Source organism: Miscanthus floridulus, chromosome 1 (assembly GCF_019320115.1).
Source record: "Miscanthus floridulus cultivar M001 chromosome 1, ASM1932011v1, whole genome shotgun sequence".
NCBI lineage: Eukaryota > Viridiplantae > Streptophyta > Magnoliopsida > Poales > Poaceae > Miscanthus > Miscanthus floridulus.
Window position 1 is genome coordinate 36355631 of NC_089580.1, and position 15071 is coordinate 36370701.

General features: G+C 52.4%; 1 protein-coding gene across 2 annotated transcripts; it reads left to right on the plus strand.

Moving 5' to 3' along the window:
- Nucleotides 1-5060: 5060 nt before the first annotated feature.
- LOC136479042 (non-specific lipid transfer protein GPI-anchored 14-like) lies at nt 5061-7297 on the plus strand. Of its 2 annotated transcripts, XR_010764590.1 has the most exons (4): nt 5061-5526; nt 5873-5977; nt 6229-6562; nt 6684-6820. XR_010764590.1 is itself a non-coding variant. In XM_066477037.1 (3 exons), exons 1-3 carry the CDS (start codon nt 5154-5156, stop codon nt 6809-6811), a joined length of 606 nt encoding a protein of 201 aa, XP_066333134.1. In that variant the 5' UTR covers nt 5061-5153; the 3' UTR covers nt 6812-7297. The 2 variants fall into 2 exon arrangements, 1 of the variants encoding a protein (XP_066333134.1); XM_066477037.1 differs by lacking the exon at nt 6229-6562 and having other exon boundaries at nt 6684-7297.
- Nucleotides 7298-15071: the final 7774 nt, after the last annotated feature.

Genomic DNA, 15071 nt, shown 5'->3' on the forward strand with positions numbered 1-15071 from the left:
TAGCATTTTACTATAAACCAAGTTACAAGAGTCAAGCTATAATACTCCTTCTGAAAAATATCCGCCTCTAAAAATTATTTACAGAAGTGGGCGTCCTAGGAAAATGTATAAAATTTTTCATTATTATTATTTTATATGTACTACCTTTTACCCCTATCTAACTTTCTATTCCTCCTCAAATCCGCATGCTATTTAAGCTCACCACTGCTTATACTCTCATGTCCAGCGTGTTGCTTACGTAAAATTCAAGCTATTCTCTATTCTTTCTTTCCTCCTCCACATTAGCAAAAACTCTGACTAAAGATTATTATTATTGTACGTACTTGATTTTACTACCATTTAGGATAAAACCGATTACCGTTAATCCTCTTAATACGAACGGCTTGAGGTGGAGGGCGCCTCGTGTGATTGGGCCAGGCAACCACTCTGGTCTCAGTTTATTTACGAGCAGGGCAACGGAGAGAACGACTGAGACTGCTCATATTAGAAAATAATGTTTACGCTGAAAATGTTGTAAGAGAAAAATATTGTTCTGGCTGAAAAAATAAGCCGAACAAGCCGGCTTCTTTCTCAGCCGAACACAACCTTTATTGTCAGTACTGTGTACGAATAATACTCGTGGAGTTCAGAGCTGTCTCGTTTATGATGATGGGCTACCGTCTGGTTAAGCTCTTGCTCACAAAGGCCCCGTTCGCTGGTCTGAAATTTAGCTGAAATTGGCTGAAAACACGGTTCTGGCTGAAATGTTGTGAGAGAAAAACACTGTTCCAGCTAAAAAAAAGAAGCCGAATAAGCTAAGTTTCAGACCAGCCAAACGGCCCCAAAGTGAAGTGTGGGGGTACGACCCCGATACTCATAGGGCTGTACGTGGGTCGAGCTGTTAAGGGAGGCCCAACCCACAAGATAACGCATGCGCCGCGCCACTGCTGGAGGCCCAGCTTACAAGACGACGCCGTGCGAAGCGCGGCGCAGGTCGGTGTGCCTCGTAAGACTGCGTGAAGATCCTCGACGATCTAAGAAACCTGCTCGGATATGCTAGATTCTGTAATATCTGTAACTTCCTATCTTGTAAACCGATCAGGATAGAAACAACCGACCTGTAATCCTATCCCTGAACTATATGAGGCGGGTAGGGATCCCTTCGTTTTCATCTGAGCATACGTAAGATAACCCACGGAAAGACACAGGACGTAGGGTATTACGTTAAGTTGGCGGCCTGAACCTGCCTAAGCGCTGTCTCTTGCATTCTATGTCACCGTTCGGTTCTTTCACGCGCATTTTCACCGATTCATATACTACTGTAGATATACCTCTCGATAGAGTGCCGACCGGATTTCGTCAACCGAAAGAGATGTACGAATAATACTCGGGGAGTTCAGAGCTGTGTGCACGAACGTTGGAGTGATCGATCGATTAAGCTGCGTAACGAAATGGTAGTACTTTCAACATAAGTACATGTTCAGTCAGTTCAGTTCCAGGCGATCGACCGGATGCTTCAGAAGAAAATAATGCGTTGATGCCGATGATACATGCGCCACATCGCTGTACTACACGGCGACTCTGGACTCTGGTAACATGGACCGTTGGGCGCCTATCAAGAGAAAATCACTTTCTAATGTCTATGCGTTTCAGTGTCGTCTGGTGTGTGCGAAAACAGCGCGTAACCACCTCATCCATGCACATTTACTAGAGCTGCCGCAGCACCTGTACCTGTACGTTACGTGTGGTTGCGAGACTTGTTGAGACGCATTCAAACGTCTCCTCTCTCCCTGTCGATCATTACAACATTTGTGAAGCCACGTTTAGTTCCAAAAAGTTTTTCAAAAAAGTGTTACAATAGCTATTACATCGAATCTTGTGATACGTGCATGGAGCATTAAATGTAGACGAAAAAAACTAATTGCACAGTTTGGTTGGAAATCGCGAGACGAACGTTTTGAGCCTAATTAATCTATGATTGAATACTAATTACTAAATAAAAACAAAAATGCTACAATAGCCAAATTCTCAAATTTCACCCAACTAAACACATCCCGAAGACGATGTAGAGAGGAACATGAAGAAAACTTGTGTCGATCGAGAGCAAGTAGCCGCACCGCCATTTATGAACGGCGATGTGAGAGAGTATCTATCCAGACCATTCTGAAAGCAACCAAGCTGCTACCAGTGTACAGAAGAACATACATGCGTGCGTGTGCTCGCAGTGTTGAGCGAAAGATCAACCAAGAACTCGGTGTACTGTAGGGGCGGAGACAAGGGGCAGCAGGGGCACACGCCCCCTGTGAATGTGAAATCTCCATTAAATTTTTTAAAATTTAAATAAAATTTAAAAATTTAACACTACCGGTCCCTCTAACATAAAAAAAAAACTTTCCGGATCCGCCCCTGGTGTACCGTATGTGTCCGTCGCCGTCCAAGGCAGCGACCAGTCGACCATGGTCCATGGATCGGATGGGATATGATAGTGAGGCATAGCAAAACAAACCAGCAGTAGCAGGCAAGTGACCTGTACTATGGTCGCGCCATATCCGACGTCACGAGTGTCACGCTACTGTTCTACTGGTACGTACCGTATATACTCCTGAAATGCAGGAGCTGCATCAGCTGCCAATCAATCCCAGCCGGACGGACGGATGGGAGGGTGGACGTCATCAATGATCGCGAGCAACTACAATTGTTGTTATCGCTAATCAAGTCGTAAAACTACATAGACCAATACTACTATCGATGATTATTGCAGTTAGCAATCGATCGGACACTCTTTTACAGTGTTCACCGGCAGGTACACTGTTACACAGCAGCTGCGCCGAGAAGCCTGCAGCACACAAGTGCCGCGCGCGCGCACGCGTGCTGGTACGCTACTACTGTCCACTGCCTCAGCCCTCAGGGGGCTCCGTTCCGGGACATGGGAACAGTCACGGCGAGACTGGATGCATGCATGAGCACTGAGCAGGGCCCTGGCCCTATGCCACGGTACGCCTCTGAGCTGTCCAGGTTCGTTCGTTCCTTGCAAGCACGGCAACGGGATCAAGTAAAGCCAAGAGCTGCAGGCGCGCGTGTAGTGACCAACCGAGGTAATAATGGTGTGCTAGCTCATCTAGTGCTATAGCTTCTTGTCATCACATGCCGTGCAAGGCCTGAAGCTTCTCCGACGACCCTCACCGCCCCATTAGCAGGCTGCAACGTGTATTATATCGCTGCCGCATTCAGGCGCTCCCGTTCATTCATGCATGCATGTGCCACGTCGTCCCAGCTGGAGCAGCAGTGACCGCCGCCGGTGCCAGCAACAGCAGAGCACACCAGGCAATCCATTGCCTCGCGCCCACACGTCGCGCGGCATGGCACCCGCCCGGCCCGATCCCTTCCTGGAGGGCCGGAGGTCGCGAGGGCGAGGCGTGACCACGAGCTGCGCACGAACGCACGCACGCGGCACGCGACGCGATCACCCAACCAACCTATCGGAAGCATACATACGGCCGGACCATCCATGACCCATCAACCAATCAATAATAATAATACTCCTACTCCTACTCGTACTGCCACCGGCCGCCTCGCCACTATAGTTGGCCAAACGGGTCGCCCGGCACGGACACGGCCAGGCATGGCCCGGCCAGACACGGCACTACACGGCATGGTAGACTAGCCGTGCCGTGCCTGTTAGTGCCGCCGTGCCGAGGTGCTGGCCCAGGCACGACACTATCATGTCTTAGCCGTGCCGTGTTGTGTCACTGGGCACGGCGGCCCAGCAGTGCCCGTGCCGGCACTGGCACTATAAGTGATCAAACACCTCAAACTGATCAAAATATCAGGGACAAGTTCATCATCTCAAACACCTCAAACTGATCAGAATATCAAACACCTAAAACACTTCATCATCTCAATCTTAAGTTACAAGTTCAGAGAACTTATCAAAGACTCAAAGTTACATGTTCACAGAACTTATGAAAGACTCAAAGTCACATAATCACACAAACACAGGCAGATAACAAGGGTTAGGGTTAGGGATCCAGCCATCGCCACTCGTCGGCGCCCCGGTCCCTCAACGGCTTCAGACAAAACAGAGCAAGGGTTAGTAGAGATTGAGGGTTAAGGTTAGGGATTGAGCAAGGGTTAGGTCGACGGCGACTTACCTTCAAAGCCGGAGCACCAGAGTCGCCGGCGAGGTCGACGAGGCACGGATCCGGTGAGCACAGACTATGAGGGACGGATCCGGCGAGGAAACCGACGGATCCGGCCAGGAAACCGACGGATCCGAAACCGACGGATCCGACGAGGTCGACGACGAATCCGGCGAGGAAACCGACGGATCCGGCGTGGAAACTGACAGACCCGGCCAAGAAACCGACGGATCCGACGTGGTCGACAATGGATCCGGCGAGGACGAAGCGAGATCAAGGGTTAGGGTTAGGGATTGAGCAAGGGTTAGGGTTAGGGATTGTGCCAGTGCCGGCCAGCGGTGGCTCCAGAGGCCACCGGAGAGCGAGAAGAAGAGAGGAAGTCGAAGGTGAGAGAGGAGAGCGAGTCGCCGACGCGGCGACGCCAACTTGCCGAGAGAGGAGAGCGAGGCGAGAGAGGAGCGGGTGAGATGGCGCTGTGAGGGAGAGCCGAGAGCGAGGCGAGAGAGACAGAGAGTAAGAGCAAATGAATTAGGGCAACGGAGATACGGCCGGCCGGCTGGGACGGGCGGTTTTATACCCCCGATTCCAACGGCCGGATCCAACGGTTAGATGGGAGCGAGGCCGGGGATCCAACGGCCACCTACGGCCGAGCCGTGCCGCTGCCGGGCCGGCCCATATAACGTGCCGTGCCCGGGCCGGCACTACGGGCCAGAATGGCGGCCTAGGCACCACACTAAGGCCGAGCCGTGCCGGGCACTGGCAATAAGGCCGTCGGGCCGGGCCGTTCCTGGGCCGTGCTAATTAGTGTCGTGCTTGGGCCGGCCCATAGTGCGCGGGCCAAATGGCCAACTATACTCGCCACGCCATCGCAAGGAAGCCCTGCTGTTGCTGACGACCTCGCGGCGGGCGCCGGAGCCATGCCTATAAATCCGGGGCAGAGCAAAGCACCCACACCCACCCACACCGTATCACACTCGCCTGCCTCCTCTCCCGCCTGCAGCACTGTCACCGTAGCACGCACCGACGACCGACGACATGGCGGCGGCAGCAGCCTTCTTCGCGCGTGGCGGCGGTGCGGTGGCGCTGGTGGTGGTGTCAGCCTTCGTCGTGCTGTCGTCGGCCGCCGGCGTGGCCCGCGCGGACTTCGCCAAGGACCGCGCCATGTGCGCGGACAAGCTGATGGGCCTGGCGACGTGCCTGACGTTCGTGCAGGACAAGGCGACGGCGCGCGCGCCCACGCCCGACTGCTGCGCGGGGCTGAAGCAGGTGGTGGCCGCCAGCAAGATGTGCATGTGCGTGCTGGTCAAGGACCGCGACGAGCCGGCGCTCGGGTTCAAGATCAACGTCACCCGCGCCATGGACCTGCCCTCGCTCTGCAGCAACCCCGCCACCTTCTCCGACTGCCCAAGTACGTATAACGAATGAACGTCGTAACGGAACGCCCTCCTGTGGCTCCTGCACCGGCACGTACGCGCACACCCTACGCTGCGTACCTCGCTGTGCACGGCAAAAGTTAGCACAGTTCGTTGCTCCGGTGGTCACAACCTTTTTGGAAGTTAGAACAGCCCATGCACGTGCTACAGTAACAGTGCCAATGAACAACAGTACCTGTCAGGAAAATCCAGAGAGACAGTGCGTGCCAGTGTCAAGAAATTTGACGTTCTCTGCCAAATTTGACGTTCGTTATAATTGTACTAGCTGTTCATGTACTAACCACTCGTTGCTTGCTTTTGGGTTGCGATGGCAACCTGCAGAGATTCTGGGGATGTCGCCTGACGCCCCCGAGGCGGAGATCTTCAAGGAGTACGCCAAGCAGCACGAGGCCAAGAACGGCACCACCATACCTGCCGCTGCAGCCGGTACGTACTGCTTGCCATCGACTATCTTCTCTCTTCAATCTTCATTTCCTAGCTAACATAATCCTAGCAGCATCCATATGGAATTGCAGTCTGCATGCATGGTCTTTTTGAACAGTGTCGCCATGCTAATTGCTAATGCTAGTACAAAAATCGCATGAGAATTAATTGAGAGCCCTTGCTGCCTTGTTTTATTTCCGTGGTCCTGATGAGTCCTTTGTCCTGACCGGCCGGGAACCCTCTCCAACGATCAGCTTTCTGTCTGCGTCTGTGTGTTCCGTCCCGGCCGTAGCAGCAGGGACGCGCGGGGGTACGATCGGGACTTGCCGACATGCCAAGGTCCACGCTATCCCGACGTGCCATGCCGCCGTGTTATTATGGCGGGAAAGCTACTGAAAACTACCAGTAGCGTGCTCCGGTTGCATTACGACACTTGAATGCCGGCCGGCGGCCGCCCGTGGTCCGCCCAACCGTACCGTACCTGTGCACGCGTAGTTGGGAACATACGTACGTGAACGTGACCAACCAACAGCCGCCGTGCCCGTACAACAGCTGTCGTGAGACAAGAAAAAAGAAAATTGCTAGCAGGTTTGTAAAATAAATGATGTGTACACTTTTCTGCATCACTGAATGCATGTATGGACGGGGTACGGTTGAACATTTTCAGACTTTCTCCACGCGCTCACGCATGCGTTGGTTTGTGTTGCAGGTGCCGCGGCGACAGGGAAGAGCACGAGCGCGGCGCCGACGGCGGCCGGCGCCGGGAGGCAGCCCTGCGCGGTCGTCTTCTACCTCGTGTCGGCGCTGCTCGCCTCCGTTGCGGTCCTGCTGGCCTGACGGGCCGGCCGCGGCAACGCAGCGCGTGCATGTGCATTCATGGCCGGCCGGCCGGCCAGCGCGGCAGGGGATGGAGATACCACTGCACGGACTAGAAGGAAAAGCCCGGATACATTAAAGGAGATGAGCAAATTAAAGGACACGAGTACTCTTTTTTTTTTCTTCTTGTAGCTTTTTAAAATTTGTGGGGGTTGTGAGACGTCGTCGGCTTGTGCTGACGGTGCACCAGCGACGCAGCTTTGTACTCCCAGCTAGCTGTTGGGCTGTGTGGCTGTGGCCTTCCAGCCTGGGGATTTTAATGTGGTGGTCAGAGACTGTCTAGCTAGCTGTCTCTCTGAATCTGATGATTCTGATCCATTGGCACATTGTATGCTTGGTTTGGTTTTCTTTTCAGTTTTAGTTCGTCTTCTTGCTTGTGTAAGCAACATGCATGTAACTACAAGGACCTTGATTGTTTATGCTAAAGAAACAGCTTCATCTTTGTCATTTTCGTATACTCTATCTACTTATTAACAAGCTTTGACACAAGGATTGATGAAGATTGACATTCAATATATATCGACATATGTGCGTGTGTGTGTTTTTGGCTACTAGGACTGACAAATAAGCTTTATAACAATTTACTCCCCCCCTCCAATGCAACTATGCAAGCAGTGGCGGATCTAGGGGGGGGGGGGGGGGGGGCCTGCCGGGGCTACTCCTTCATCAATTACTGTAGCTCAGTGTGAATTCACCTTTAATTTTTAGCTTTAGTCCTAAATCTTCTTTGTTCAGCCCCTCCTTTGTCCCAATCATAGATCCGCCACTGTATGCAAGCCTCCAACATAATAATACAACGAACCATATATGACAATGACGATCTCATTTTACAATGTCGTAACGGAGTGTACAATAAGATCCACTGTCTACAGCTATGACTAACATAGCAGTACATGGATCCTTTTCTTTTTGGTAAAAAGACCTTGAATAAAACATATTAGCAGTACATGGATCAAAACTCCAATTCCCAGCTCTAAGTACCAGCGGCGAATCTAGACTAAACTGCTGCCGGGGTCGCACAGATTCATGAACTCAATCTGATGGGATCGTAGCTGGCCGGAATATGCGGGGTTCCACTGATTCGTACAAAGTTATCGGGGTCGCATGACCCCGACACATGCACTGTGGCTTCGCCGCTGCTAAGTACATATATATACTCCCTCCGTCTCACAATATTTTTAGACAGAGTAATGACAATGGCAAAATACATGTGTTCCCTCGTCTCATTTTCTTTCCTAGAGGATATCTTATAGATTTGGCAGTTACCTTTTGCATGTATCCCTAATTAACTTTCGTATTAGGAGGCATTGTCCCATGTTTATGTAGAGTGTTACTTTTTAGACAAATTTTAATAAGTCTCAAAAAGTTATTATTTTGGGATGAAGGGAGTATTTAGTAGGAAAAAGTAAAGTGGTTCAATTATCTAATTTTAGTTTCAACTAGAAACTCAATTATTCACCTTAACATTCCTAACTCTACCTCTACGAATTATTGGAGATAGGAATATCCCGTTATACACGTCATACCCATTTAGTTGATGTGTGAGGCCCATTTAGTTGATGTGTGAGGCCATTTTCATTGGGGGTGTTTTGATACTTGTTTTTCGAAAGTGCCACATAATTTTTAGAGGTTTAGATTGATGAATGGAACAATCCTACGTGACACGTTATTGATTGAGATTGAAACTCTCACAAAAATTGAACTAAGAGTGACTTTATAGGGGGAAAACAAGCTAAGACAACTTGCTTATCCAAAGTGAATGTCAAGTACCCGGTCCAAGGAAGTATTTGCTCCATTTGTCCTAGAATATAGCTACTTTTAGAAGAAGAAAAAATTGTCCTTCGTTTATCTTGTCCCGCTACATATACGGGTGGCAGCACTCTGCCAAATTAAACATGCATGCATGCCCCACAAATTAAACATACGTGCAGATGCGGACTGAGTAGCACTATAGCAGTGCCCCAACGTACGCGTAGTTTTGACGTTTCAACGTTCAAAGGCACCTAGGAAAATCAGAAGTAGCTCAGGTTCTATCCGTATCCTCTAATAAACTTTTATAAAAGCCGCAATAATTAAAGAATCCAGCTAATAACTTCTATAAGATATGTGGAGAGTTGTTTTTAATAATTTTATATTACTAGGTAGCGTGCCTGTGTATTGCTACGGGACAACTAAACTTTTGTAAAAAAAAACATCCGGATCGTACGATAAGGTAATAATATTGTGAAATTAAATACCGATGTTAAAGTGACATTTAATCAAAAAAAAAACAAAGTTTGTGAAATTAACACAATCACAGAGAGCGTGACGTCGCAGATTCACCAACTCTACTGTATAGACCTTTCTGTGCGTTGCAACTGGAATAAATATTGCCCTAATTATTTTAAGCATGAATAATACTATAAATTGAATTTTGTGCATGGCTAAAATTTTTATTGATGATTTGCATTCATCAAGGTATGTATTTATAGTATTGTGCATTTGTGCATGCGCACATAAAAGTTCACACCACCATAACAAGATTAAATGATTCCTCAATCTTTTACAACTAACCATCTCTTTGAATTATCAGTTTGCTTCATAGAGGACCGGTATACCAAGGCCATCATTCTTCGTATTTTAGATAGTATGTTTCGGCATGAATGCAACAAACATATTTTTAAACCTTATAGTTAATTTTATTTAACCATAATTTATTATTTAGCCTAGGTTAAAAATACATAGAAAATTAAATAAATGCCCAAAATTAATTATTAATTTGCAGTTGAAATTTTTGGATGTGACAACGAATGGCATGGGCCTACAAGACCTCAAGCTTAGGATCTTCAACCGATTGAACAAGTTTGGCAAACGATGGGTCGCGGAGCTTCCCGCGGTGCTCTAGAGCCTAAGGATGACCCCTAGCCGGACCACCGGCTACACACTATTCTTCATGGTCTACGGTTCCGAGGCTATCCTCCCAACCAACCTCGATTATAGAGCACCGAGGGTCAGGTCGTATGACGAATAGGGAGCCGAGGCGTTCCTCGAGGATGCCATGGACCAGCTAGATAAAGCACGCAACATTGCCCTCCTCCGTTCGGCCAAGTACCAGCAAGCATTGCGCCGGTACCACAGCCATCGAGTGTGGGGTCAGGCCTTCAACATTAGGGACCTGGTGCGCCGCCTCGTCCAGAGTAACAAGAACCACCATAATCTCTCTCCACCATGGGAGGGACCATACGTCGTCGTGGAGGTGCTCCGATCAGGCACCTATAAGCTCAAGAACATCGACGACGAAGTTGTCGGGGACCTAATACCAGGGTACCCCAGGAGGTGAAACCAATAACCACCAAATGTAAAAAACTTCTGGACGCATAAGGGCGCCACGTCATCCCTTGTTCGAGTGACAGGAGTTCGGTTCCGCCTCGCCCAACACCTTCGGGACGGGCTCGGTCTCGCCCGAGGGCCGAGGGATAAACTCCGTCTCGCCCGACGCCTTGAGGACGGGCTCGGTCTCGCCCGAGGGCTGAGGGATGAGTTCCGTCTCGCCCGATCCCGGAGGGGTGGGGTCAGCCTCACCCGACGCCTTTGTGGGATAACCCTGCCTCGCCCCAAAGGCTCAAGGCTAATCTCTGTCTCACCCAACGCCTATAGGGCGGGCTCGGTCTCGCCCGAAGGCTAAGGGATAGATTCCGCCTCGCCCGACCCCGGAGGGATAGGGTTAGTCTCGCCCAAGAGATAGGGATTGGCCTCCGTCTCACCCGACGGCCCAGAACGAGCCTCGCCCTGATCGATATCTATCCCTCATAATGATGGGTACAGGACGAGACAAGACGTTCGGGTCAACCATGGCTCCAACGACCATACCCTGCGCCCTGACAAGAAAAGAACTGCCAGGGAACGACAGGACTGATGCTTTAGACCCTTCCGGGCGCCGCAGAGCCCAAAAGGTATTACAGGTGCGTGCACCTCACTCTGTAGAGTTGTAGGCGCCGCCTTCAGCCCTGGGACACGGAACCCAACGAAGATATACGACAACCGCTATGCTCCAAGAACGGATTTGCTATCTCCACGAACGACGGATACTCCGTCACCGCGCTGTGGACCCGAGGGAGCAGGGGGCCCTCTTCCTGACCCCTCATGTCCCCCCAGTCAGAGAGCCTTGGCCACGGCGCTACACCGGACCCCGACCCCGAATTCTCCCAACAAGAATCATGGGAACCAGAAGGCGTGTGGAGCAAGGCTGGGGGGAGGCTCCTAAGTCAAAACCACTGTACTACAACCCATACCCTGGGGGCAGCATGCTGTGACTAATCAGACATCCTATAGAGACATCGACAATATCGTAAGCACTTATCTTCCTTCGCACTCATCAGGATGAAGGACCTGATCGGATAGACGTAAGCCACAAGACTAAGTAGAATACGCATCCTGGAGTCCTCACCTTTGTAAAGCCAGCCCCTTCATCTATAAAAGGGGATGCGCATCCTCCATCAAAGGGACGGAAAAACAATAGTACGCACTCATACACACATTCAAGCAGCTACGAAGCTCTTGACTACCTTCCAATCCTTCGATCAGAGACTTGGGACCAGTCCCTCTCTCAGCAGTTTGTATCCCTTACTACAGACCGTTCACGGTGCTAATAACACAAGCAGCAACAAACTGGACGTAGGGACGTTCCGCCCGAACCAGTATAAATTCTGTGTCCTTTAGCGCACCATCCGAGCCTAACGCGCATTACTATAAATTCACTTGCCGGTGCTTGTACGAAGCACCGACAGTTGGCGCGCCAGGTAGGGGATTTGCGCGTTCCAAATCAGGTCTCGGATGACCACCCACGCAATCACCTGGGCCCCGGGCGCACACGTGCATTTCGGCGACCTGGATTTCATCATCACACTAGAAGGAGAGCTGGCACTGACTCACTCAGCCGCCGGATCTCCCCCTTCCATCAACCTCAGCCGTCTCAGGCTCGAGGGTCCACCAGGCAACTCCCAGAGAGTCCCATCACCCAAAAAGGCCTCTCACAACGCCACCATGTGTCCGGAGGGGTCCATATGGAACGCCCCGACAGCGTTTCCGTTCGGTCTCCACAATATTGCGGCAACCGCTGGCCGTCTTCTGGCGCTACGTGTGGTTCAACCACCCACGGACATCGAGTTCGTGGGGCGATTGAGCGGGATACGGAGACCCTCTACGAGCTCCTCAACGAGGAGCCTGTATCGCTCTCCAGCTCGGATTCCAGCAGGGGGAGCCACCACCCTTCTCGAGAATGCTACATGACTTAGACCCCCGAGGGTCACGTCGAAAGCGCCTCTAGGGAAGAGGCCACCCCTACAAACAATCCTAAGAGCAGATCCGGGGAAGAGGGGACAGCCCCATCTCACCTGAGGATGGAGCAGCTAAGGGCTCGTCAGCAAGAGATCGATGAGGCCGGGCGAGGGCTCGCACGGAAATACGTGGACATCAATCGCGAGATTGAACGCCGCAAAGACAGGGGGCGCGCGCGCGCCACAGCCCGCACCATACATCAAAGGATCCTCACCGACGATGGGGCCTTTCCTCACTTTGCTCGAGCCAGCCAGAACATCGCCGCAGCGACCACCTTGCTGCATGGTCTCCCGAAGGCCGCGACGTCCGAGGATCGACGCGCTTATCGGGAGATTCGCACGTTGCTCGAGCGCGCAGCCGCGCAGCAGGCGGAAAGTTTGTTGTCTCGACGACGCGAACCCGACACCAGCCAACGCGCGCCTTCAGTGCGTCCCACCAAGGACGCATCCGTACACCAAACACCGCCAGCCGGCGGGCAGCCCTCCATTGTCCCTGTACATCAACGCCTCGGCCGTGGCCACGACGTACGTAGCATCATCGACGCTCGGAGACGTGCCCACAGCGACAAGCGAGAAGCAGTGCGCCGCGGCTATCATCCCCGACGTGGCGGGCGCTACGACAGCAACGAGGACCGAAGCCCGAGCCCCGTCCTGCCAGGCCCTCAGGCCTTTGGCCGGCACATCCTCAACGCTGCGTTCCCTCTAAGGTATCGACCGCCTACGAACATTCCTAAATATTCTGGCGAAACAAATCCCGGGCTTTGGCTCGAAGACTATCGGCTTGCATGTCAGGCCGGTGGTGCGAGTGATGATAATTTCATTATTCGCAATCTCCCGCTGTTCCTGGCCGACTCAGCACGAGCGTGGCTGGAGCACCTACCGTCCAATGCTATTCAGAGTTGGGCGGATCTGACTGAGATCTTCGTGGGTAATTTCCAGGGCACGTACAAACGCCCTGGAAACCCATGGGACCTCAAGAACTGCCGTCAGAAAGCCGATGAAACCCTCCGCGGGTACATCCGGCGCTTTTCCCGACAGTGCAATGAGCTCCCGAACGTCGCCGACGCCGACGTAATAGGAGCCTTTCTGTCCGGAACGACCTGCGAATCCCTGGTCCACAAGCTAGGACGCAGGGGCCCGCGAACTACCAAGGAACTCCTGGACATCGCCACTAGTCACACCTCTGGAGAAGAGGCAGTCGGGGCCATCTTTGATCGCACCGATGGAAAAATAAGGCGGGACGAGGACGCCAGCAAAGGCGCCTCCAACCGTCCCACCAAAGGGAAAAATAAGAAGCAACGGCGCGACAACTCACTCGCGGCCGCTGCCGACCGCAAAGGTGGCCGAAAGCCCGCGGAGGGCACTCTGAACCACTTCGAGAAAATGCTCGAGGGGCCATGCCCAAACCACGCCTTCCCGGCTAAGCACCTATACAAGGAATGCGGCCTTATGCGCAAATACTTGGCCGGGGGTCTGAACAAGGAGGAGCAGGGGAAGGAGCCTGTTCCCACCACTAGCGACACGGAGGAGAAGGACAACACCTTCCCAACTCCGACCGGTGCCCTCATGATCTTCGGAGGATCAACGGCCTACGACTCCAGGCGCCGCCAGAAAGTCGCACGTCGAGAGGTCTATACCGCTGGACCTGCTATGCCAGCTTATCTCCAGTGGTCGGAATCCGCCATAACCTTCGACCGGACCGACCATCCGGATACCATCCCACACCTGGGAAGGTATCCGCTTGTCGTCGACCCGATCATCGGTCCAAAGCGGCTCACCAAGGTACTGATAGATGGGGGCAGCGGCCTCAACATCATGTATGCCAAGACGCTCGACGAGATGGGCGTCGACCGAACGCGCCTCCGCCCCGTCCGAGCACCTTTCCATGGCATCGTGCCTGGAAGGCAAGCCGTGCCGCTAGGACAGATTGACCTGCCCGTCACTTTTGGGGATCAATCCAATTACCGGACTGAGACCCTCACCTTCGATGTAGTAGGGTTCCCGGGGACCTTCCACGCCATTCTGGGGCGACCATGTTACGCGAAGTTCATGGCCGTACCCAATTACACGTACCTGAAACTGAAGATGCCGGGCCCCCGTGGGGTCATCACCATCGGCACCTCCTTCCAGCGCGCTTACGAGTGCGAGGTCGAATGCTGCGGACACGCATCCGCGGTCATCGCATCCGAAGAGCTCGCCACCCACAGGGAGGAGGTCATTGAAGGGACACCCGACGCAAAGAAGTCGTCCGGATCGTTCGAATCGGCAGAGGGCTCCAGGGACGTGCTCTTGGATCCCAGTAGCTCCGAGGGCAAAAAAGTCCGAATCGGGACTGCGCTCTCCTCCACATAGGAAAGCGCGCTCGTCGACTTCCTCCGCGCCAACAAGGACATCTTTGCGTGGAAACCCTCGGATATGCCAGGCATCCCGAGGGAGGTCGCCGAGCATACTCTCCAAATCCTCCCGGGCTCCAAGCCGGTGAAACAACGCCTGCGCCGCTTCGACGAGGAGAAATGCAGGGCCATCGGCGAGGAGATAGCCAAACTACTGGCCGCAGGATTCATCAAGGAAGTATACCACCCAGAGTGGTTAGCAAACCCTGTACTTGTTCGGAAAAAGAGCGAGAAATGGAGAATGTGTGTTGATTATACTGGCCTCAACAAAGCGTGTCCAAAGGATCCATTTCCTTTGCCGCGAATAGACCAAATAGTTGACTCCACCTCGGGGTGCGAAACCCTCTGTTTCCTGGACGCATACTCAGGCTACCATCAGATCGCGATGAGAGAGTCCGACCAGCTCGCGACATCTTTTATCACGCCCTTCGGATCATTTTGCTACGTTTCAATGCCGTTTGGTTTGAAGAACGCTGGGGCAACGTACCAGCGCTGTATGCTTAGTTGCTTCGG